Source organism: Sus scrofa, chromosome 1, assembly GCF_054392235.1.
Source record: "Sus scrofa isolate SSC_HxYL_T2T_F1_AM1 chromosome 1, Sscrofa_HxYL_maternal_Yorkshire_Landrace_v2.0, whole genome shotgun sequence".
Classification (NCBI taxonomy): Eukaryota; Metazoa; Chordata; class Mammalia; order Artiodactyla; family Suidae; genus Sus; species Sus scrofa.
Window position 1 is genome coordinate 111703298 of NC_139383.1, and position 26896 is coordinate 111730193.

At 35.1% G+C, this 26896-nt stretch overlaps 1 protein-coding gene across 5 annotated transcripts in view; it reads left to right on the forward strand.

Moving 5' to 3' along the window:
* DCC (DCC netrin 1 receptor) overlaps nt 1-26896 on the forward strand; it is a 1237100-nt gene that overhangs the window by 532626 nt on the left and 677578 nt on the right. For all 5 annotated transcript variants that reach the window (XM_021073456.2, XM_021073460.2, XM_021073463.2 and 2 more), the window contains 3 exons: nt 6585-6869; nt 24958-25108; nt 26555-26691. In XM_021073456.2, coding sequence (XP_020929115.2) covers nt 6585-6869; nt 24958-25108; nt 26555-26691 — 573 coding nt within the window. The remainder of the gene's footprint in view (nt 1-6584; nt 6870-24957; nt 25109-26554; nt 26692-26896) is intronic.

A 26896-nucleotide genomic window follows, 5' to 3' on the forward strand; every position in this document is an offset into this window, starting at 1 on the left:
TTTTGTAGATGTATCAGACGTCATTTCTCCCTACCCACTGCCCAATAATCTTTCCAATTGAGAGACTATCTGGATTAACTTTGTATTTTTTTTTTTTTCTTTTTAGGGCTGCACCTGTGGCGTATGGAAGTTCCCAGGCTAGGGGACGAAATGGAGTTATAGCCTCCAGCCTACACCACAGCCATAGCAACACTAGATCTGAGCTGCATCAACAACCTATGCCAGATCTTTAACCCACTGGGAGACCAGGGATCAAATCTGCATTCTCATTTATACTAGTTGAGTTCTTAACCTGCTGAGCCACACTGGAAACTCTGACTTTGTATCATTATTAGCCTCAGCTCTTTATCACTTTCTGTAAAGAAATCCTTTTCTTCTCTCTCTCTTTAAGCTCTTCTTTCTAGATTTCCTAACGTATAAGAGCCTGGGATATTTGCCTAAACTAATTATCTGGCCAGTAATACATATTTTTTGCATTCAACAAATATTTGATGGATAATTAGATGCCATGCACTGTGCTAAGTGCTCAAAGTACAGAATTAAATAGAACCAGCTCTACTTTTGAGGAATTTACAGAGTAAATGAAAGATGGCTATTGAATTCATTCCACAGTTAATTGATTGTAATTTAAGTTGGTATTGCAAAGGAGACATCTATGAATAACTTCTGAGTTTGGAGGAGACCCCTCTGAGGAAGTGAGAATTCTGATACTGTATTGGCAGTATTAAATCCAAGTATTCAAGCCTGGATAGTTAGTATAATTTGTAAATGTTCTAAAAAGGAATTGTAGTTATGGCTTTTTATCAGGTCTTGAGCAACATTTAACAAAGTCATCTATATAAAGAGACACTTAATGCATCCTTTTAGTGTTAAAATCAGTATGAGAGAAAAAGGAAGGATCCTTTAGAGAAATCGAAATAAACACAGTGAGTCCCACTTCTCCACGATACTCTCTCATAATGGCTATATATCTCTTACTAACAACAGGCAATGCTTACTAAACAACTATAATTAGGATAGTTGACTTCAATAAAATTTCCCATGCTAAAGCCCAGGCACTTTTACTATTAGTAGCTTATAAAATTTGAGTTATAAATGTCTGTGTTTATCATTTCTAGGACAGGGGATAAAATGGAGTTCCCCATATACACGCCTAAATTTTCCATATGTAAAACAATGTGCTCTTTCCCTATCATGGTTCCTGAATTGATCCCTGCTAATAGGTGCTGGTCTTTGTTAATGCACAGAGGTGCAAGTGGTGGGTAATCCTGTCCCTTAACTGGGATGGGACACTTCCAACAAGTCCAGGTGTTCTTATATTTAAAGCTGTCTTAGTATCCTGGGCCAGGCTGGATGTGAAGGTAAGGAGCTTGACTACAGTTCTTTCTTAGGTTTCCTTTCTCCAAGGCTAACAATGAAGTCCTCCAAGGGAACACCAAATATAGGTTTACGTGCTATTTTTAATAGTGCAGTACTTGAGCCTGAAGTTTGTCTTTTAAGAATTCAATCTAGGCCAGAATGTACTTACTAAACAAGAAGTTCCCTTGTGCCCCAGTGTTGTGCTGATACTTGGGAGTCAAGCAGTGGGGAGATAACTGTTACATAAAAGAAACTCCTTTGGGGAAATTTTCACTTAGATTAGAGAAATAGGGTATTTTAAGAATAATTCAGTACAAAAAATATTTTTAGAACAACCATACATAAACTTTTTTTTTTTTTTTTTTTTGTTGGTCTTTTGTCTTTTTAGGGCCGCACCCGCAGCAAATGGAGATCCCCAGGCTAGGAGTCAAATCGGCTGCTGGCCTAAGCCAGAGCCACTGCAATGCCAGATCCGAGCCATCTCTGAGATCTACACCACAGCTCTTGGCAAGGCCCGATTCTTAACCCACTGAGCAAGGCCAGGGATTGAACCCGCAACCTCATGGTTCCCAGTCGGGTTCGTTTCCACTGCGCCAAGATGGGAACTCTCATAGTGTAAATATTCGAATAAGTTTTGTTCTCATTCCAGTTCCATCTGTATAAAGTGGAGACAATAATACCTAAAGATCTGTTGTGAGGATTAAAGGAGGTAATTTAGAGAGGAACTTAGAATAAAGTAAATGATAAATCTGGGGTCTTCTGTGTCCTTGCTCTGAGTCCAACAGCTGACCCAGGAGTTACTTTGCATGGATGTCAAGTTGATAGTTCTTGTGGTATGTGAAACCCTGAGACCAAACTTGAGCATTTATTTAGGGTTTTATGTTTGTTCTTTGGGTTTTTCATTTCTTTTCGTTTTGGTGCCATTTCCTCCTTGACAGACAGATGTCAAATGGATGAAAGGAGCAACAACAATAACAAAAAACAATCTGGAAGTTCCCTTGTGTCCCAGTGGGTTAAAGATCTGGTATTGCCACAGCTATGGTGCAGTTCACAACAGGTGCACAGGTTTTGTCCTTGGCCTGGGAATTTCCACATTCTGTGGGTGCAGCCAAAACAAACAACCCCCCACCAAAAAAACCCCTTGTTTGTTCTTGTCCAAAAGTGGGACACTCTCAGGGAGAAAAGAAAGGATCCACTTGGTTCCTAAAATCACCAAAAGCCCTATGTCAGAATTCAGCCTTGTTGGTTGATGCCAAGGGAAAAAGCATCCTTTCAATGGTTGAAGATGGTCAATTTCTATTCATGGTTTTATGGTGACTTTTGTATGGCTCTATAGATGTTTAGTTAAAAAAAAAAAGGCCAAGTTCTAGTAAAATTATGAAGCAGAGACCTTGGCACCCAAGTGAGTTATTCATTATCCCAAACTGTCATAGAAATTGATAGACCAATGCTCAAATGCAATTGTCAGAATTTACGTGTTTGCGAATACTCTATTTAAACATAGAACCTCAGTAAATATTTGTGTATTTTTTTCTTTCAGTATATATTTGATATAATTTGTGTACTAAAAAAACATATACAAACATATAAACACTTTTCAGGGTTTCACGTATATCATAAACTATGTCATAGTGTCTATAAGTTCTCTAAAATTTGAAAGATTGAGAAATGCCTAGGGAAAACAGAATTTTTTGACTTAGTACCCTAAGCATGACCATAGTTTTGATAAGGAGATTTTAGGAGAAGAGGTATACCTCTCATGAGAAACACATTCAAAAGGAAGTCATGTTTAAAGCATGGATTTGATCAATTGATCTTAGAATTCTTTTGTAGGAGTTGTGGAAAGTGAACCTGGAACATACATTGTGCTTGATTTTTGCGTACCAGGACTTGAGGCATAAGACAATACTAGAAAAATTTTGGAACATCAGTTTCCTGAGTGAAACCAAAAGTTTGGTAATTTAGGAACACTGATCTTTGTGTTTGGAATGGATTTGGGTAAGAAAAGGGTAGAGATAGGACTACCACTTGTGTTATGATTATAACTGATCAAACATGATCTGATGAGTCTGAGCCAGGCTTTTTCCATGAACAGGCTTTTAAAGAGCAGAACTGGTTCACATGGGTATCTATTTAAAGTCATACCTGTATCTTTTTATTGCATTAGAGCATTAAATGATACTTATGAAAATACTGTATTTCATTCTTTTGAGTTACAGTAAGTTTGGCATTCATTACTAGAAGCTCATACTCATGGGTTAAAAATACAGTACTAAGTTGATAACTTCTTTTAATACTGTTGCTGGTTTGTTACACCACCATGAGATGTGAGTGCTAAAATGCAGCACAATGCTGGCAACATTAATTCAAGTCATATGGGACCTTGTAACCTTAGAATTGCTTTTAGATGTGTGGGCTTTTCTTTGTAGAGGCAAAAAGAAAAAAGTACAAATCATGTTTATAATTTCTCACTATGTCAAATAATCAACTGTTTAAAGTTTTCAAACATTGCATTGTTAAATTTTAAGTAGGAAGTAGTTCTGACCCCTTGTTTATTAAAATCTGAAATCAGCATAAAGTGTGTACTGAATAAGCATGTGGAACCATAGCCAATTTTATTAAGCTTAATTATATTAATATAACCTAATGCCTTATCCCTCTTTCTTCCAGCTAGATGAACTCTATATAAAGGAACAGCTTGTTGAGTATCAATTTGAATTACCCTTTCATTTTAGGTTTTCTATGCTCTAGAACTCTATAATTGAATTTTTTGAATACCGCAGACATTCAGATGTAAAATACAAATTTAGAATTTTATCCAAGTTATGTAACATGACCATATATCTGAATAAATGAAAGTTTCCAGATACTTTATCTGCTTATCACATGTATTTTATTCTTACCCACATTGTATAAAATGTAAAATCCTTGTATGTGAGGATATACTACTCCCAGCTATATCCTTAACTACAAAGTAAAATGCTTAGGGCTGAAGACAAAGATGAAAACTATTAAATAAACAAGTCAGAAATGTATTTGAAAATCTCTTGACCTAAATAACAATTATAACATCTGGCCACTACTCATTTGCCTTGTGTAGTATACATAAAATATCCTCTGTTTAAGTACATACTTTAAATCCACTGAAGCCAATCAATAGTAGATTAATGCACCTTCTTTTGAATAAGCTTAAGACTATATTACATCCAGCTTGAAAACTGTACTTTGAACAGTGAGCCAGGACCCAGGTTAACTAATTCTTCTTGGTCTTCACTCAGTGGTGGATCCAGTACAATTTTAGTTTAGTTCCAGTTAGTTAAATGAGAAAAATAAAATTAGGCCTTGTTTGGTTCCCCCTATAAATTATCTGTATTGTTGAGACAAACACTTCCATGGATTCAGATTCCAAATGAATAATTTTAGTACCCATGTGTATGATAAATTTCAATTGATAAATTTATGTATGTATATATCCATGTTAACATTTCTCTATGGTCTAGAATTCATTGTTCTCACTAAAGACCATAACATTGCACCTCCAGGTCTGTAGGTCTATTTATGAGTGTGGCTATAATGAGTGATGTGCCGTCTTTGGCAGCTTGTACCTATTCCATTTGTGATATTGATAGAATTTCCTGTTTCATATATTCAGTTACCTTGTGGCTTAAAGATGAATCCCTGAAAGGGACATGAAATGCTGCCTTTACCTAGAGTATAAGACATCTCTATAGTATTTCTGCTTATCTTCCATATTAAATTATGATGTTTTAATCTAGGATATATTGCCTTTGCCCTTTCACTCTAACAAAATTTTCATCATATTGTTGAAAAAGTTAGGTTTGTGAGAATTAGTAGACTCAAAACTAACAATAGTTAAAACTGAACACATGGAAATTTGTTACTGGCTAAATATTGATAGAAAATTTCTTGACAAAATTTAAACCTACACCTAGGGAATTTTGATATAGTTAAATCTATAAAAAAATCACAGGAATGTAAATATGATCAAAAAATCTTGACATGAATCCCCAAATTGATGGATGAATCAAATTTTATTGTGAAATTTACATACAGTGAAACCAATTCAAGTAACATTAACATTAAAATAGAATTAGAAATAATTATGATGAATAGAACATGAATCAAGAAATTGTTTAACTCTAGAAAGTAAAATTGCCAATGATCTATCAATAATGGCATGATTCATTTAAATATATTTATAGTCATATAAATGCCTTCATAGTCAAATCATTAGCATCACAAATACCCTTTTATATGTTCATAAAAGGGGGTTCAAGAGGGCAGGGTCCAGATGTTTTCTACCCTTCTCACGTACAACATTATGATGAGGCTTCTCTATCACCATGCTTATTATGCTCAGTGATGGCCAGTTTCTTTACTTGTGTCCTTTCATCTTCCCCTGCTTTTGCTTATGCATCCATATGAATGGATTTTTTACATTATTACAAATGAACATCATAATAGTTACATAAGTTGTTCACTTCTATCCCAGTTTATAGTCCAAATAAATGAAACAGATTACCAAAGAATTTATACACAGTAGGTGGCACAGCCAGGCTAGAAACACAAGCTAGTCTAATTCCAGCTTTAGCATTTGTTCACTCTACCACAGCCATCACAGGCAGATACTGATGACCGTTTACCTGAGGCAGTCAACCCGTGTAAGGGTGTTACTGTAATTGGTTGTTGATATCACCCATCTTTCTTGAAACTGCCCTAGGTTATACCATAGGGCCAGTCCTTCATAAATCCCCACAACTTCACAGTCCAATGTCCAAAGCTGGGTAACAATAAGAACATAGGGTGAGTGATTCAAAAGAACAAGATCTTCTTTACAGGATTACCACGTAATAACTCTGAATAAATATGGAATTTCACTTCTCTGAGCCTCAGTTTGCTCATGTGTAAAATTAGGATGATCTTATTTGCTCCATTTATTTCATAAGGCTTTTGCATTGACCAATAAGAACAAAACATAAGCATCTGGACATCAATGGCAACATCTTTATCATTGCTTTAGTCATAGAAACTACTATCAGGCCAAACATATAATAGTAGTAAATATGAAGAGCAAATGAGATGGATTTTGAGAAGATGCTTTGTACAATAAAATTTTCTATAAGAAACACAAGTGTCATTATTTATTTGGTGATTATTGTGCCTCATCTGAAAGATTTATCCTGTCTTCTTTGTGTTTCCCCTAGGACCACTGAGGTTCCTTTCCCAGACAGAATCTGTCACTGCCTTCATGGGTGACACAGTGCTACTCAAGTGCGAAGTCATTGGGGAGCCAATGCCAACCATACACTGGCAGAAAAACCAACAAGACCTGACTCCCATCCCGGGTGACTCCCACATGGTGGTCTTGCCCTCTGGAGCCTTGCAGATCAGCAGACTTCAACCTGGGGACATTGGGATCTATCGATGCTTAGCCCGGAATCCAGCCAGCTCAAGAACAGGAAATGAAGCAGAAGTTAGAATCTTATCAGGTATCGCAGTGCTCTTTATTCTCCTCAGAATTATATTCTTTATTTACTTTAAAAAATATTATGTAGTTGTTTTTAAGTTCTGTATTTTTCATTGGGTTTAGGTTTATATTTTTTTCTTTTCTAACTGAATCATTAGATGAGGGTATGCCAAAAGTTTTTCTTATTTTTTCATGATTGCCATTGAATTTTCTAGAGAAATAGCTACTTTTTTATATTAGGCTTCATTCATTCACTAATTTCATTAATAGTTAATGAGTGCTTCTTTGTGCAAAGCCCATTGCTAAACTTTTCTTTTTAATTTTTATTGCAATGTAGTTGACTTACAATGTTGTGCTAGTTTGAAGTTTACAGCAAAGTGATTCAGTTATACACACATATAAATATACATATTCTTTTGTTAACATTATTTTCCATTATAGGTTATTGCAAAATATTAAGTGCAATCCCCTCGGCTATATAATAAGTCCTTGTTGGCTGTCTATTTTGTATATAGTAGTGTGTATATTTTTTATTTTATGTTTTATGTGCATATGTATGACTTTGTCACTATGCTGTACAGCAGAAATTTACACAACATTGTCAATCAACTATATGTTAATCAAAATAACCTTGTTATTTAATTTTCCTCTGATAATAGTCTAAAGTATAGTTATTATTATCTCCATTTTCAGAGGATGAAGGTAAGGCTTAGCAAAGTTAAGAGCTTTCCCCAGGTTGATATTTGAACATTAACTTATTCATCCATTCATATGCTCATGTCTGAGAAGCACTGTGATATGTACTATAGATTCAGCAATGACTAAGACTGCCACAACCTGGCTTATTAGTATTTTCACTGAACATGGGCTTGTAAGTAATTATAATAAAGTGTGATTGATATTGTGATAAGGAAAACTGTTTCCCTCCATCTCTTATCTGAGTTTCTCTTCCCTGGAAAATCTCTAAGACTCTGGCCTCAGTTTCCTTTCCAAATAATCAGAGGATAGAATGGATATTTTTCTAAGATCTCTTCCAATAATGGCTACTATCTTATATCTATATAAACTTTATTTTCACATGTAGGGTTTGCTTAGACTCAATTGTGAGAATCACAAATAAAGCAACACTTGAATAATTATGAGTAACAAATTCCTTGTTAAAGCATTGATTTTGGTTTTTGTCTCCACACTCCATTTGTATCACAAGTCCCTCAGGTAGAGGGTAATGTCCCCAAGTCATTCCAAATGCAAACTGTAAATTTGATGAAAGTTTCCAGAGACTTGAATACAGACATCTCTAAAACCTTTTCTCTTTTTTGTGGATTTTCTCCTCTTCTACTCACAGACCTAAATGACTTAAATATATCAATATCCATCATTGATACTGTTGCCTTCCACCTCTAGACAGTGACAAATGCAAATGCAGTATTTATTCCTAACACATACATGCATTTCTTTAAGCATCCATTAGAAACAAAAAATGATTTAAAATATTTATATTCACATACCCTTAAGAATGCATCTATGTCAATCAGATGAGAATCCTAGGTAAGCCACAAAGAATATTGGCAAGAATATGTTTGTCTATCTTAATATGACTGAAAAGTCTGTTTTCCAGTGGTATTAAGGGATAAGTTGGAGTAATTAAATATTAAATCTGAGACGGAAACTTTTGAAAGACACAGAGACATAATCATCACAATGTAAATCACCATTTACATTTATTTGTTCACCTTGTAAAGCACATTTGCATTATAACCCATGGAGATTTATTCAAAACCAAATTCCATATCCTTGATTTGGCTAAAATCAAGATTATGCTATATACTTTGGAAGTATCTGTATATTTCTTATATGAATGAAAATTAATATTTTTTAAATCATTACATCTAATGAGAATTTTCCTCCAAGTCCTATGAATTAAAATAGAAACTTAAGAAAAGGACTTATGAATAAACACACACATAATTAGCATATTTGATCAAGCAAGTCCTCTATGCTGTGACCACATAAAAGACCTCCTGAAGGATCATGTTTGTCCCATTTATCTTCAAGCTTGTAAGTTTGTTTAGAGGTCAAATAGAGAAACCCATAAGTACAAAACTGAGTGAATGAATAAATGCTCAATCTCAGCTTTCTCTAGCTGCCATTTGTGGTTTTCTTGTTTTTAAAATCATACTGATACTTAACCAATTTCTACTTTCTATTAAGTACCAATTTGAGGAAGTAATAATTGATAGATATATGGCCCATTCTCCCTTCTAATGTGTATTTAAGAGTAAGATAGAATCAGTTAAAATAGAAATCCATCATATTGTTATCATGACTTAAAAGCATTAAAGCGGTACCTCTATGGTTATCATTATTTGAAAAAACGTATTCTTCCACGGTCATTTAACTATCATATTGACTGATGTACTTAGCTATTTTTGCTTTAGTTTGAAAAATATATGCTAGTTGGAAGTTTTACAATTTCATTCAATATTTGTTTTTTACCACAATTCATAAAAAGATTATTTTCATTTACATGTATATGTGTGTAATCCAGTTCTAAATGATATATAATTTGATGTCCTTATTCAAGTTTATATAGAATACATTTCAAGTTGCCACTTTTATGGGTCATGTGTCTAATTTCACTAAGTAATTGAGACTTATTAAATTAGATTTTAAGAATCAAATAGTTGTTTTGAGATGCTGTCTTTAAGCAATTTAAGTTCATTCACTAAATAAATACTTTATTCAACAAAATTTTGAGTAAATGTTATATACCTGCCATCACACTGGTTGCTAGGAATACAAAATTGGAAAATGATGGCCACCCCTAAAAATATAGTTTAGTGGGATAAATAGAGAATGCAAGTAAATTGTTCTTAAAACAAGAAGTATGGAGTGCCATTACCTTACATAATAGAGAAACACTAATGTTCCAGTTTTGAATACCAAGTTGTGGCTAGGAAAAGAGAAGAGAATGCCAGGAGGAAAGAACCACATCATCAAAATATAGAGAAAAGAGAAAGCAAAGCTTTTCAGGAAACAGCACATATTCTGTTTAACTGGGTCACAGGAAATGTTGGAGAAGAAACTGGAAGGAAGGATGATAAACTGAAGGAAGAAAAGATAAGGTAGAATGTCCACCATTAATCCTGGAGAGGACGGTTCATAAGCTACTAGTAAAGCAGTATCAGTAGGGATTCAGAAATAAGGATGAGTGGGGGGGATATTAAGGCCAGGTCTTGGAGACATATCAGATATGATATAGGAGGCAGGGGATGGAGTCCAGATTCAGTAGAGGGTAGGTAATGACACGTCTTGCTGAGATTAGGAGCAGGGTAGGGTCGTTATTGTGTTCAAAATAAATTACACATTTTAAAAGATATTTTCCCATAACATTGCATATTTTCAAGATTAATTATTTGCTTCATTCAAAGGTAAAAGTATTGGTAACTAATTTAATTCGTTAATTAATGTCTTAAGGCAAACTAAATTATGAACAGCTGTACATTTTTAACAGAATAAATTGGTATTAAATTATTGTAAAAGTTTTTTGAAATATTGATAACAAAACACTAAGTAAGAGTTGAAATGGTCTGAAATGTCTAACTGTATGTGACGGAGAACATAGGATAAATTGAAGTGGCCGTTTTGATTGTCACGTCTACTTTATTCAGTTCTCATCATGTCTGAGTGCCAAACAGTAGATTGAATTGCTGAATTATAAATCTGCTTTGGGTACTAGGTTGACTAAAATAACTGGCCCATTCACTGGAACTCTGATTTCAGTTTTCTTAATGGCCTAATTGAATTGATCAATTGGTAATTCAATCTGTTGTTCATTCATTTAACTATTATTAGATGACTCTGGGTCCTGGATAGACTTGAATTAAATATCTGCAATTAGAGACATTGACTTCTCATGGAACAAATTGGACTAAAACATATTTTGAATGATTTTTCTCTGTAATACTTATTTTTTATTGAAATAAGGTGGGTTTTTATTGTTTTGTTTTGTCTTTTTAGGGCCACACCCGCAGCATATGGAGGTTCCCAGGCTACAGGTCTAATTGAAGCATAGCTGCCAGCCACTCCAGATCTGAGTTGCATTTGTGGACAGCTCATGGCAATGCTGGATCTGTAACCCACTGAGCAAGGCCAGGGATCAAACCTGCAACCTCATGGTTCCTAGTCAGATTCGTTTCCACTGCGCCACAATGGGAACTCCTGAAATAAATTTTAAATAGAAACCATTCCATAATGTATATTATTTAAAAGGAAAATTATGCTTTTAGTTTTAAAAGAGTCTCACATTTTGCTCATCACTAAGAATATTAACTGATGGATGTGTTAAGCCTTATTGTTTGACAAAATATGACATGTTTCGAAGTTAATTACACTTTGATACCATTTATTTTTATAATTTCTGCAGAATAATGATCTGTAAGGGAAAACATAGGAGACATCCTTTGTTTTGAAATTTACCATTGTCCCAGACAATGAAGGCATATAATTAACATAATGCAGGGAATGGTAAGTTTAGGTAAACATATCCATTTCTAAATCAACACAGACAAGGAATAAATCAATTCTAGGTGGACAATTTGCAACATCTTCATAGAGACTATTACTTTTCTCAATCATCAAGAGAGAGCCATTTGTAGAATGATAACAGTGGATGATAAATCTGGAGTTAGAAGCTGAATCTACCTTATAGAGAACCTTGAGTCCCACATCTAGGAATTTACACTTGATTCTATTCGCTTTATTCATGATTGGGGAGCCTTGGAGATTTTTAAGCAATGACTGCAATAGCATACACATTCATTAAAACAGAAGCAGAGAAGTGAAGCACAAATCAGCTTAACATATTACTTGATATTTTTGTATTGTACTTAATGCTTCTCCCTGAATTGAAGGATTTTCCCCGGTTTCCTTTTTTTTTTTTTTTTTTTTTTTTTTTAGGTAGTTTTGAATAAAACTATTTCCTTTGCAGTTAAAAGAACACTCATACCCTTTCATCAATCTAAGTTGGGTAAAATGATTTCTTGTGCTTCTTTTTTATATGCGCTTGGAAAAGAATAAAGTAGAAGACCGTATTATATTTAAACCATGTGAAATTCATGTTTCCTAAATATTACATCAGATTTAATCCAGATTGTATGAAGTGGTTAGCATGTGGACTATGCATCCATTTCCATGGATCTGGTTCATATTGAGTTAATATTGATCAATTAATGAATATTTAAAATTCCCAGTTTGAACTATCATTATTAATAAAAGTTGTTAAAAGCATGGAGTCTGATATCAAAGTACAAATCTCAGTTGTACTGCTTGCAAGTTCTGCAATTAGAATACATTACTTAATCTAAGTATCAATTTATTAACCTTCTAAAATATAGAGAGCAATATCAAATGTTTCATTGGGTGGTTCAGAGACTTCAGTTTTATAGGCCAAGTACAATGCCTGGAATTATTATGTCCTTAGTCAACAATCACAATTTCTTTGGCATCTTAGGAATTCTCATTTTAAAGATTTTGATTCTCATGTCAAGATTTTTTTGATAATACGTTACCTGACTTTGATTCTGGATATCTAAGTATTCATCCACCTACTGGTAGTTAATTACACATGTTTTGTGCTATATATCCATAGTACTCCCTACTTTCTGCATTTCCTTTTCACATCTATTAGAGGTCAGAGTACCCTTCAACCATTCCTCTCTAGTAACTCACTGACATGTGATTGGCACTCTTATCTTTCCATCAACATCATTTCTTTGGCTATAGAAAGTATATCACTAGGGAACTAGCTTAGAAATAAGATTTAGCAGATAAATAAAACTTCCTAATATTTGATCTTTATTAGCCATTACCAATTCTTTTAATCTTCTAAAATCCCAGTTTCCTTATCTGTTAAGAGATTGGACAAGATTAGCCTTTCCAAATCTTCTCACTACCAAGGATCTCTTTTATTATTTTATGCACATTCATCTCAAACCATTCTTTTATAATTACAATGTTTAAGAGTAGAAGTTTTCAGAATTCCTGTTGTGGCGCAGTGGAAACGAATCTGACTAGGAACCATGAGGTTGTGAGTTCGATCCCTGGCCTTGCTCAGTGGGTTAAGGATCTGGCATTGCTGTGGCTGTGGTGTAGGCTGGCAGCTATATCTCCGATTGGACCCCTAGCCTGAGAAACCCCATATGCCGCAGGTGTAGCACTACAAAGCCAAAAAAAAAAAAAAAAAGAGTGGAAGTTTTCTGGATAAATTCTAATTATTGAGAACCATAAGGCCATGACGAAGCACAACAATTAGGGGTCAATCAATCTCATAATATAGTAGATTTTTCTACTTTTATGTTAATTCAAAAACAGTTTTGGAGTTCCCATCGTGGTGCAGTGGTTAACCAACCCAACTAGGAACCATGAGGTTGCGGGTTCGATCCTTGCCCTTGCTCAGTGGGTTAACGATCCAGCGTTGCCGTGAGCTGTGGTGTAGGTTGCAGACGCGGCTCGGATCCAGCGTTGCTGTGGCTCTGGTGTAGGCTGGTGGCTACAGCTCCGATTCAACCCCTAGCCTGGGAACCTCCATATGCCGCAAGAGCAGCCCAAGAAAATGGCAAAAAGACAAAAAAAAAAAAAAAGACAAAAACAGTTTTAAGTCAGTTTATATTGTTACACAAGCAGACCCCCCCCCCCCCCAAAAAAAAGGTCCTTTTTTTTTGTATGCAACTGACTGAGGCTAGACAGTGAACTGACCAATTTCCTGTCTTGATTTGCCCCCGTGGATGATATGATAACAGTATCCTCTCCTTTATTGGAGTCTAAGCTGGGCAGAGCTCAGAAACCAATGGACAATCATGCTGTATAAATTATATGCTTTAGTCATTTTAGATTAGATCTTTTTTTAAATGTTTTAGTTATTTTCCCAATACATTTTTGTTCTTCTGTACAGCATGATGACCTAGTTACACATACATGTATACATTCTTTTTTCTTACATTATCATGCTTCATCATAAGTGTCTAGACATAGTTCCCAGTGCTATAAAGCAGGATCTCATTGCTAATCCATTCCAAAAGCAATAGTTTGCTTTTATTAACCCCAAGCTCCCAATCCACCCCACTTCCTCCCCCTCCCCCTTGGAAACCACATCTGTTCTCCAAGTCCATGATTTTCTTCTCTGTGGGAAGGTTCATTTGTGCTGTATATTAGATTTCAGATATAAGTGATTTCATATGGTATGTCTTTCTCTTTCTGACCTATTTCACTCAGTATGAGAGTCTTTAGTTCCGTCCATGTTGCTGCAAATGGCATTATTTTGTTATTTTTTATGGCTGAGTAGTATTCCATTGTGCATATATATCACATCTTCCTAATCCAATCATTTTTTAACCAATGCAAGATGACTGAGGTGACCAGAGTTTCACATGGAGTGGTTGAAATACCATTCAGGTAAAACAAAGTCTCACATGTTAGGAAATCTCAGCTGACTTCTTTGGGTATATAAGACAATGCACAGACAAAGGAACAAGTCTTTATGTCCCAGTGCTACTTTGGGGGTGATCAGCAAGGTTTAGTATTCCAAGTTGGAAGTACTTGGAATACTGGGTGGGTCTTTTTCTTGCCATTGATATTGACATTTTGGCCTCGACAATAGGCATTTTTGGCATTTTTCTTATCATGTCTATCATTCTAATATTACTACTGATCTCTCCTTCACCAAATCCACTGGTTTTTCTATGGTCATCCTTGACCTTGAGGGAGGTTAGATATCCATTATAGTATCTTATCTTAACTTTCATTCTCCAAAAGGTTGATATTTCACATGAGGTCAAAAGCCAAAAAAATATGCTTGAAAAGGAGAGAGCCTGTCTCTTCCTAAGAGTCTATTGGGCTGACTTATGGTCACATCTGCATTTACTATGAATATGACACTTAGTAGCCCTGGGTGGGTGACTGAAGGGTCAGTAATCTTCCATCACTTACATACATAGAAGAGGCTTTCTCCAGGTGTATGTGGAATCCAAATCCATAAACTATTGAGTGCAGAAGTGACAGAAATTATGAAAGAAGTGGTAGAACTTCCTTCTCTGGGCCACTTTATTCCTTGAGCATAAAAAAAGACATACTTAGTCATGACTTATGAGCACAGCTTCATTGATTCAACATTGGACAAACAGGAAATATTCTGAATACTGACGGTTCTTGATCAAAAACAAGTGTTAGAGCAACAAATCCATTAATTTTTCTGAAAAGTTTTAAGTCTGCTTAGGTCCCCTAAACTAAATTTGGCACATAATAATGGCAACAATAGCTTTCTGGGATTCTACTGTCAGCTGTAGATTTTTTTTAAAAAAAGTATTCTATAAAAGAAAAATCACTTCCTTCAGATCTGCTATAAAATGAAACTGATAGACTCAAAATTTGCCTGTGAGACAGAAGGGAAATATAGCCACATGCCAATGATAAGAATAGACACTCCCTGTCTTCTTCCAAGCTCTAGCTACAAATAGAAATATGTGTGTGTACATGGAGACATAAAGAGGAAATATGAGCAGATGTAGGAATATTTACAGAAAAAGTGCTATTTTTAGTACTGAATTGGTAAGCGAGGAAGGAAAGTAATGGAATCCTAGAGCTTCTGAGAAATGGCTCCCTTCTGCCTCTCTCTACAAACTCCTTTTGGCCAGATGGAGTTTTTCATTTTTTATTAAATAAATGTTGATTCCTGTGATCCGCATGGATTAGGCTTGTTTTTTAATAAAAGACACTTTAAACACAGAGTTAGAAGGAGTTTTGTGGAGTGTTTTGCTTAGAGCACATATGATGGTACCTACCGGTGTTTGAAAACACATGGTGTCTTCTGACTTTCCTAAGACAGAACCAGATGGGAGATGGCTGAGGAGCCAGCAGGTGGACAGGTTAGCTTGAAACTGAGGATATCAAGGAAACTAGCTCTGCTAAGTTAAATTAATTTGTAATGCTTATGCCTTGGAAGAAATCAAAGAGAATATCTCATGCTATTCTACAGTGCCCTTTTGTTTCCAGTTGGAAAAGTGTTTGCTATTCCATTGAGGTAGAAATTTAAGAACACTAGATTATACAATGAGAAAAAAAAAAAGGTTTTGTATTCAGAAAGCATACAAGTTAAAAGCATGTACTACTCATTTTAAGGAAGACAGTTATTAAATTGTGAAAACTAGTATTTTTTTTTTTTGTTACTGACACAGATGCCAACAGTCCATAATTAAGTTTCTCTATACCTTAGTTATTCTTTAGATTTTGCCACCAAAGTTGAGTGTTATTACTAAACAATAGTTTAGGAAAATGGCCATATTAAAAAAAATATATATCATTGTCCCTACTGTTGAGCACAGAGAACTCTACCCAATATTCTGTGATAATCTACATGGAAAGAAGAATCTGAATGACAATGGATGTGTATACATATATAACTGAATGACATTGTTGTACAACAGAAATTATTACAACCTTGTAAATCAACTATACTGAAATAAAGCATTTAAAGCATTTAAAAAAAATAGATTTTTCCAGTGCAAAAAAACCCATTGTCATTTTATGGTAAGAATGTATTCCAGTTTGCCCAGGATAGTCCTGACCATACAGGATGTCTTAGAATAATTGCATTTCATTCTGAAACATATCCAAGGTTGGATAATTTATATATTCAACCTGGTCAGATGTCATAAAGGAAGACAAAATTACATGGCTGTGAGGCATTTGGGAAAACTTATGAATGCGGAGAGTCAAATCTAGCTTCTAGCTGGCCTCACAAACTCAGTAAAATTCGGCTAGTGTAAGGTCTAATAGAAACTTTTTTTGGAAATATCTTTAAATTGAAAATATTCTCTCCACTTTCACTAGTGCACTTTCTCCATGACTCTTTGGGTCATGGGCCCTGAAGATGGTTGAGTTCTTATTTCCAAATATATGAAGTGTAGGTTAAATATGTCAGATTATATGACCCCAGATGCTTTTAAATTTGCAATAGTAGTCTCTTGCTAAAAGACATTGATGGGAAATATTTAAGTTTTGCACTGATTGACTAACTGAAAAATTATTATGAGGAGGAGGAGGAAAAGGAGGTAGAAGGGGAGGGAAAAAAGTGTAATTACTTTGTCAATTTGTACTTTTGCTTAGAAGATGCAAAATTATCCCTTTGTTGAAAAGAAATAGACTTCTTGAATGTCTCAGAAAACTGGCACTGTTGAAACTGTGGCTATATCAGTTCTTCAAAATATGGTCCATGAACCCTTGGCATTTCTCTAGATGATCAGGGGATTGGTGAAGTTAAACCTGTTTTAATAAAAATACTGATTTTTTCAGATATGTTTTCACCATGTTGATCTAAAGAAGGTCTTTGATGAAGCAGTGAAAATAATTAGTTTTATTAAATCTCAATCCTTAAATATATTTTTAATATTGTACCTGTCAAAATGGGGACTACATGGGAGTTCCTTGGTGGTCTTAGTGTTTAAGATTTGGTGCTTTCACTGCTAAGGCCTGGGTTCAATCCCTGACCTGGAATTGGACATCCCACATCAAGCCACTGCAGGCCAAAGCCAAAAATAAAGGGGGGATGGGATTCACATTGAGAATATCAATGTGCAGTGTTTTTTGAGGGGTAAATATTTCTATAATCATTTGTATTTCGAGATGAGTAAGCTGCTTTTTTATGGAACATCATTCTTACTTGAAAGGACAATCAACAGGAAAACTATAGCTATTCAGACTTGAGTACTAGTTAGACATTTTCTAAAAAAAAAAAAAAGAAAAAAAAATATGGAGTGAGTCAGTCAGTTCAAGGAAAACAGCATTTGCTGCCAAGGATGAAATTCAAGCTATTAAGTTAAAATTAGAAATTTTGAAAACTTGTATCTGTCATGAGGATCTTGACAGCTTTGCAACAGGAAAAAGCCCTTCTGATGGGACTAGTTGTGATAGTAAAAAGTAAGATTTTTTTGATACAGTATAATAAAATGTGTCAACATTTGGAAGATCTGTCTAATTCAGCATATTATTCCAAATGACCATTGATTGATGTGACAGAATCAAGCATGGGTAAAAGATATATTCAAAACTCTAGATAGACCAATGGATTTTTGTATAACATAACATAAAATGTTTATTGATATGTTGTCAGATTTCACAGTACAATTAACTTTCAGGAAACTACTTATTGAATTTTGATGTAGTCCCATAGGATAAACTCTACAATGATCTGAAAAGGCTGTGAAAATACACCTTCCTTTTCCCACCACTTATCTATTCAAGGTCATCATTTTTATGTAATTTAACCAAATCAGCATATCGGAACAAAGGGAATACAGAAAGCAACACATTAGTTTAGTTATTTAACATGAAACCAGTAATTAAAAAATTACAAAAATAGGAGTTTCCATTGTGGCTCAGCAGGTTAAGGACAGGTTGTATCCCTGAGGATGTGTGTTCAATCCCTGGCCTCCCTCAGTGTCTTAAGGATCTGACATTGCCATAAGCTGTGTTGTAGATCACAGATGCAGCTCAGATCCAGTGTTGCCGTGACTGTGGTGTGGGTCTCCAGCTGCAGCTCTGATTTGACTCCAAGCCCAGTAACTTCCATATGCCACAGGAACATCTATTAAAAAAAAAAAATTACAAAAATGTAAAGTATTACTATTCTTCTCACTAACAGTTTTGTATTGGGACGTATAGTTATTTTTAAAAATATTATCTTTGGTGAGGGGTAAATAATTGAAAAAATATATATTTTAATCTCTTTTTTATTTTAATATGGTAACTATGTACAGCTATAACCCTACATAATCAAAAGCTCTTTGGGAGCCCCAGTAATTTGTAAGAATACCAATCATTCCTGAGAATAGTTTGAGATCCATAGTTACATTAGGATTTATTTTCCTGATGACTATAGATCAGTTTTCTCTGACTCAGATGATTAAGTCAAAGTAGGCCAAATTTTCCATTTAAAAAATTATTTTGAAAAGAAAGAAGGAAAGATGGGGGAGGGAGAAAAAAAGAGAGAAATGCTTAAGTAAAACTAACACATTGCCCTAACATGTCTCTACAGCTAAATGCAATCTGCCTCTATCAGAGATCAGTATCACTGTGACTCTTTTCTCTTTATTTGCAGACCACTCTCTTGGTCTTTGAGGAGAATTAGCTGTACTTCACCAGGATGACAGTGAGATCAGATCAGAAAGTGAGGCTAACATTTGCCTCCCAAACAGGAAGAAGCTTAACTGGGTTTTAGTCCAAGTAAATCATGACTGCCTATAAACACTTGTGAAATTGTATTCATTCACTTCCATGAGCATGGTATTAAAGAGGTCTGTTTTTGAACTTTTTAATTTAGGGACTGTACTGAATCTGTAGATTGCTTTGGGTAGTATGGTCATTTTTACAATATTTTTCCAACCCAGGAGCATGGAGTATCTCTCCATTTCTTTATATCTTCTTTAATTTCCTTGGATAGTGTTTTATAATTCTCAGCATGTAAGTCTTTTACCTCCTTGGTCAGGTGTATTTCCAGGTATTTGATTTTTGGGGGTGCAATTTTAAAAGGCATTGTATTTTTGTATTCCTTTTCTAATAATTCACTGTTCATATACAGTAATGTGACTGATTTCTGAATGTTAATCTTATATCTTGCTACTTTGCTGAATTTGTTAATCAGTTCAAGTAGTTTTTGGGTTGAATCCTTAGAGTTTTCTATATATAGTATCATGTCATCTGCCAACAGTGACAGTTTTTCCTCTTCTCTTCCTATTTGGATGCCTTTTTTTCTTTTGTTTGTCTGATTGCTGTGGTTAGGACTTCCAGTACTATGTTGAATAACAGTGGTGAGAGGTGGACATCCTTGTCTTGTTCAAGATTTTAGTGGGAAGGCTTTCAGCTTTTCTCCCTTGAGCATTATATTTGCTGTGGTTTTGTCATAAATGACTTTGATTATGTTAAGGTATGTTCCCTCTATACCCACTTTGGTAAGAGTTTTGATCATGAATGGATGTTGGACTTTGTCAAATGCTTTTTCTGCATCTATTTTTTTTTTAATTTCAAAATATGATATCAGCAGAAAAATCTTTTTTTCTGGGTTGATTTTGAAGCCATTGACAAATATGTTTTCTAGACTCCAGCATTGCCTTTCCCTCTTATTTTTTTAATTTTAAAACATATTACACATACATAAAAGTATATGAATCATGTGCCAATTTGAAGAATAAAAACAAAATGCCCATTTGTGTGTACCTTTCACCAATGTATGAAATAGAGCGTTTCAAACTAGTATTCAATGGCATGATGAAATCATGTTTATTAATTTCCTGGAAATTTTTTTCTCATATTCTATTAGCTGAGTAACTCTATTTGGATGTGAATAGTCAGTAGCCATACAGCAAGAATAAAAATATGTTTATAAAAAATTACTAATTCCATCATAGGTGAATTAAAATCAATTTAATCAGCAAAAGTCATGGCCTAAAATTTTAAGTTTATTCCTCCCAGGGATTTTTCACCTATGTTATTATAGAGCCTGGAGGGAGAGTTTCATTTGCTCTTATATATGTGTTTTGTGTTTTAGTCATTAACTTTTATAATTTCTTTGTTCTTCATATAATTTTCATCTACTTGGCAACATCAGAGTTTAAAATAACTCTTTACTCTAAAAATATTGTATGTTCTATTTAGTAAAAAAAATTTAGGGAAGTTCCCGTCGTGGCGCAGTGGTTGGTGAATCCAACTAGGAACCATGGAGTTGAGGGTTCGATCCCTGCCCTTGCTCAGTGGGTTGATGATCCGGCATTTCCGTGAGCTGTGGTGTAGGTCGCAGACGCAGCTTGGATCCTGCGTTGCTGTGGCTCTGGTGTAGGCTGGCGGCTACATCTCCAATTGGACCCCTAGCCTGGGAACCTCCCATATGCCGCGGGAGCGGCCCAAGAAATAGCAAAAAGACAAAAAAAATTAAATTAAATTAAATTAAATTTAAAAAAATAAAAAATTTAGGAAATACAGAAAAACCTAAAGATGAAAATAAAAACCACCCACAGCTTAATCACACAAAGGTATCCTTGGCAACTATATACCCATTCTCCCCATTTTAACACTTGAAGATATTTCTTGATGCTCTTCCTTTAAAAAAAAAAATTTAGAGGAGGAGAATAAGGTATATGTCAAGTTCAGTAATGTCTCTGTAAATACCAGAATCACCCTAATAGTACAAATCAGAAACCAAAAGTCCAACTAAAACCAACAAAAAGTTACTTGGTATTTTAAATGGCTAGATGGATTTTGTTTTATTTTGGTTTTCATGGGTATGTCTCAGGTTTTATACATACATACATACATACATATATATATATACAAAATTGCATATATGTATAAGATGTACATATATATGTATATGTGTATATATATGTAAAACTGTATATATATACATACATATGTTTAAGCTGTATATATACATGTATTTATGTATAATCTGTATATATGTATAAGCTGTATAACAAACCACTCCAAAAGGTAGTGACTTAAAATGAGAAATAAGCATAGTCTTGCCATAGCTAACAATCTGGCTCCAAGATATTTACAGAATTGAGTTGCAAAGTTTTGTCTAAACAAAAATCTGTAAGTAGACCTTTATGGTGTATTTGTTCATAGTTACCAAAACTGGAAGCAATAAAAGTATCTTTCAATAGACAAATGAACAAACAGACTTTAGTACACCTATACAATGGAAAAATATCCAGCAATAAAAATAAATAAGCTTTTAATCATAAAAAGGTATGTAAGGGAGTTCCCATTGTGGCTCAGAAGGTTAAGAACCTGACTAGTATCCATGAAGATGTGGGTTTGGTCCCTGGCTTTGCTCAGTGGGTTAAGGATTAGGTGTTGCCATGAGCTGTGCTGTAGGTCGCAGATGCAGCTGGAATCTTGCATTGCTGTGGCTGTGGTGTAGGCTGGCGGCTGCAGCTCCAATTCAGCTGTGGGTGTGTCCCTAAAAGGACAAAAAAAAAAAAAAAAAAAAAAAAAGAGGTATAGAAGAACCCCAAATGCATATGAGTAGGCCAAAGAAGATCTATCTGGAAAGTCTACATACTGTAAAATTACAGCTTTTTGATATTCTGGAAAAGATACTATTGAAATAGTGACAAGACTATTGATCGCCTGTATTTTGAGATGTAGATAGTAAGTGAAGGATAAACAAGTGAAACTCAGTAGGATTTTTTTGAGGGAGGGAACTATTCTACATGCTTCCATAATGTTGGATATATAATGTTGTATATTTGACAAACCCAAAGAGTGAACTTCAATGTATAATATGGACTGTGGTTGATAATAATGCATCAGTATCACTACACTCATTTTAATGAATGTACCAATCTAATGTAGGATGTCAATAATAGAAAAAATTGAATGTCAGGAATGGGGGACTAATATGTGGGAAGTCTCTGTACTATTTGTTCATTTTTTTTTGTAAATTAAAATATGGAAATAACAAAATTTTTAAAAATAACCACTTTGTATTGCACAACTTTGTTTCTGATAAAAGAAATGTAATTGTTGGAGTTAAAATTTTAGCTCTTCCATGGGTAAATAAGTAGTATTGCACATAAGTTGCAAGATAAATTTTCTTTTAGTTGGAACATAAAATTACATAGATATTATTTGATATTTTCTGTGAGAATAATACCACACAGTATATGGTTATTATAGTAGTGTAGTATGATACATATATGTAGCTGAAACATTTCTGCTGAAAAACAGGTGGTGAAAATCAGCCATTCAGATAGATAGGCATTATAAAGACAGCTATTTATAAATGTACATTTTGTGAAACTGTTCATTTCAGGAATTTTAAGTTTAAGCCACATTTTTCTTCGAAACATTTCCATTCTTTTGAAAAGTCATTTTCAGGAAAGGAATTGGTAGTTCCCTTTGTGGATCAGCAGTAATGAACCCCACTAGAATCCATGAGGACGTGGGTTCGATCCCTGGCCTTGTTCAATGGGTTAAGGATACGGCGTTGCTGTGAGCTGTGGTGTAGATTGCAGACTGGGCTCAGATATGATGTTGCTCTGGCTGTGGCATAGGCTGACAGCTACAGCTCTGATTTGACCCCGAGCCTGGGAAATTCCATATGCCTCAGGTGTGCCCCCCCCCAAAAAAAAGGAGGAAATGAAACATATTACCAGCAATTTTGAAAAGTTTGGAGACATTTTATTTACAATATTGGTTTAATAAAAATTAACACGTTTTGAAAAGTCTTTCAATATTTCCATTGTGAAGAGTATTTATTTTTGTTGCTGTCACAACTGGAAACATATGTGAGAAGACTGAGAAAGTGTGAATTTCTCTTTCTTCACACAAGGAGTACTTTAGATGACAATTACTATTCTAGCTATTAACTAGAGAATTGGTGTTCTTTTATTAATCTGTAATCAGCCTATGTGGAATTGGGTCAGGCAAAGTAAATTAACATCAGTGTTAAATAGTGTCCCAGAGGAGTTTCCTTCATGGCTCAGTGGTAACGAACCCGACTGGTATCCATGAGGATGCAGGTTCTATCCCTGGCTTTGATCAGTGGGTCGGGAATCCAGCAGTGCCATGACCTGTAGTGTAGGTACAGATATGGCTCAGAGCTGATGTTGCTGTGGCTGTGGTGTAGGCCAGCAGCTACAGCTCAGATTCAACCTCTACCCTGGGAAATTCCATGTACTGTGGGTGTGACCCTAAAAAAAAAATGTGTCCCAGAGCTTCTCCCCACCTCACTTCCTCTCTGATCATGACCGTGGACCACAGTATTATTACCCAGATACACTTAACCTCCTTTGTTATTTCTTCATTCATCCCAGTCCTGGTGTTGAGGCATCTTATCTTAAAGAAATGAGTTTTTTGAGTCATAGTAATTCAGTCAGCAGGTCAGGTCAGAGGTTATTATACAATTGGAAAGACTTCCTCCAAGTTACCCTCACTATAAGACTACTCCTGGTATGCCCGAGACATTAGGAGGGGGATTTATATGGAAGGTGAAAGAGAAGCTCTTAACTGTCACAGAAATTTTTCCTGACAGTGTTGAACCCTGGGCTTAGGATTCCGTGAATATTTTTGCTTATTCCACCTGCTAATAATCTTAGCAGTTTTGGATCAAATGAGTTCTCAGGTCAATAGAATGAGTCGTTATATTGGATAAGATACTTTTTCAGTTACCTGCTAGTAAAAATGAATAATGTTGGAGTTCCCTGGTGGCCTAGTGGTTAAGGACTTGGCATTGTCACTGCTATGGCTCGGTTTCGATCCCTGGTTCAAGAACTTTCATGTGCCATGGTGTGGAAAAGTCAAATAAAATAAAAAAAAATACTACATCATATACCTATTTTTGAGAATAATATGATATAGATAGAACCAGGAAAAGCATTGGGTGAATAAAAAGGATGTTCCCCATTTACCCAAAGTCTCAGCTCTAGGGACAAACATATTCTTTGCAAAGTTTTTAAAAATTAAAAATAAACAGCTTGGAAATAGCCAAACTCATTGTTATAAAAAACAAACTTTAGTGTAACTCCCATTTCGAAGATGACTAGGTATTTCTCAGAGCCTACTGGAGTCTACTCCTCAGTAGTTACATGTTATTTACCATAGTTCTAACATGTTTTTTTATCTTATTTCCCAAAACACAGAAGCAACACACAAAGCAGAAGGAAGTGGAATAGGTATTAGCGACAGGCAAACCAAAAATATCAAAAAGCTTCCGGCATAACATTTAGAAAAAGTACTAATACAATCATGTCCTTTAATTATGATAAGTCATCAAGTCCTGTAGCCCATAAGAGTGATGTGTAGTCTCAAACTTTTCCCTTTGCCTTGTACCATGATATTATCAGCAGCTAAGAATATTCTAATGTCATCATGCTAGAGACAAGGCATAGAAAAACTCTTCTAGGAGTCTGTTTTGTTAAGTTTCATTGACTTCTTTCCATTTTTGTTTCCTTCCTCTTCATCACAGTGTCTTGTTAGAAAAAAAATGGTTCCAGCTACATCATTTTTCCTTGCATTGTTTTTCATAAAAGATGCAATCCTGTGTTTTTTCCCCACAGATCCAGGACTGCACAGGCAGCTGTATTTTCTGCAAAGACCATCCAATATAGTAGCCATTGAAGGAAAGGATGCCATCCTGGAATGTTGTGTTTCTGGGTATCCTCCCCCAAGTTTTACCTGGTTACGAGGAGAGGAAGTCATCCAACTCAGGTATTATAAATTTAGGACTTTTGTGAAGTGTATGTTTATCTGTCTTTAAATGGACACAAATACCTAATAATACCAGAGTTTATGTTAATAATTGAATATTCTTCCCACGTTCCTTAGCATTAGACTGTATATCAAACACATTTACCCACTGGGCTAAAGGAATGAGAGTAAAAAATCCATTGAATTCCATTCTAAAAGGAAATTTTGAAAGCCAGAGTCGCCCTTAAAATGGTCCTACCCAAAGAGCCTTTAGTAAAGATACTTTGGAAAATCTCATCCTAATGAATTCGTATGGAAAGTGAAATATTTCTTAAGAAACCGTTTCCTGAATACAAATAGATTGCATACCATTATAGAGTCTATATGTGGTTTTTAGGGCTGCACCTGCGGCATATGGAAGTTCTCAGGCGAGGGGTCGAATTGGAGGTACAGTTGCCAGCCTATGCCACAGCCACGGCAACGTGGGATCTGAGCTACATCTTCGACTTACACCACAGCTCATGGCAACACCAGATCCCCGACCCACTGAGTGAACCCATGGAGTTAAACCTGCATCTTCGTGGATACTAGTCGGATTTGTTTCAGCTGCACCATGACGGGAACTCCCTCTACAATTTTTTTAAGCTCCAACTATATCTCTAACCATCCCAAGTATAGCAAATATTCAAGATCAGACAGAATAACTTGGCTGTCTTTAAATTACAAGGTATTGATGTTAAGGCATAGTTACAAACTAAACTCTTAATAGAATGGAACACTTAGTCTGAAACATTTTGATGAAAATAGATTGGATTTCCCTTAAATTAATTTCATGGTTTTGAGGGCTGATCCTTTTTAACCCTTTTTACTACGATGAGATAGGTTCATAGGCAATAAGTTAATTTTCCAATTACATCTACTTTAAATCCTCATTTATATAACAATAAGACTTGGTGTGGTATCACAATAATTCTAAAAATATTAAAGCATGCAATAAATCCAGTTGCAGCTTCAGCATGTGGAGACAGGCTTTCTGAATACAGCCAGGCATTCACAGTGTTGTATGATATGTAACTTTGTACAAATTTATTAAAGTGGATGTCAGGACAGGGGACATGGACTTCCACTGTGGGGGAATCTCTTCTCTGGACCTGTGGTTCGTGTATCCAAAATGAGAGCATTGAACCAAATTATCTCCAAGTTTCTTTTCAGTAGTAACATTAGTTCCAAGTTTAACTTACTTAATTTCTTTGATCACAGATCACAGTCTTCCAATGAGAGTGGAAAAAAAAAATGCTTGAAGGGATTTTTGATCAATACATACAGTGTTATCAAGCTCCCATGAAATAGAGGCACCTCCAAAATTTTATAAATTGAGATTTTGTGAAGTTCGTTTAAACCTTTGAATACCTTGCCTGTTATACACCTATGTAATCTACTCTCTAATGTTTACACCTGTCTTAACAGGTCCAAAAAGTATTCTTTATTGGGTGGAAGCAACTTGCTTATCTCCAATGTGACAGATGATGACAGTGGAACTTACACCTGTGTTGTCACATATAAAAATGAGAATATTAGTGCCTCTGCAGAGCTCACAGTCTTGGGTAAGTTAATGGTTTGGGATGAGTTTACATTGTACCCTTCAAAATATATGACCATAGTGCGATAAATGTTCACCATTGAATTGTTTCCTATGTTTATTAGTGTGATTCTGCTAAGCCCCACTACTCCGCATATATCCTTGCTCTACATTGATTAGTTGCACAAGAGTTAAATGTCATATCTGAATACTTTCCCATTGATTAAAAT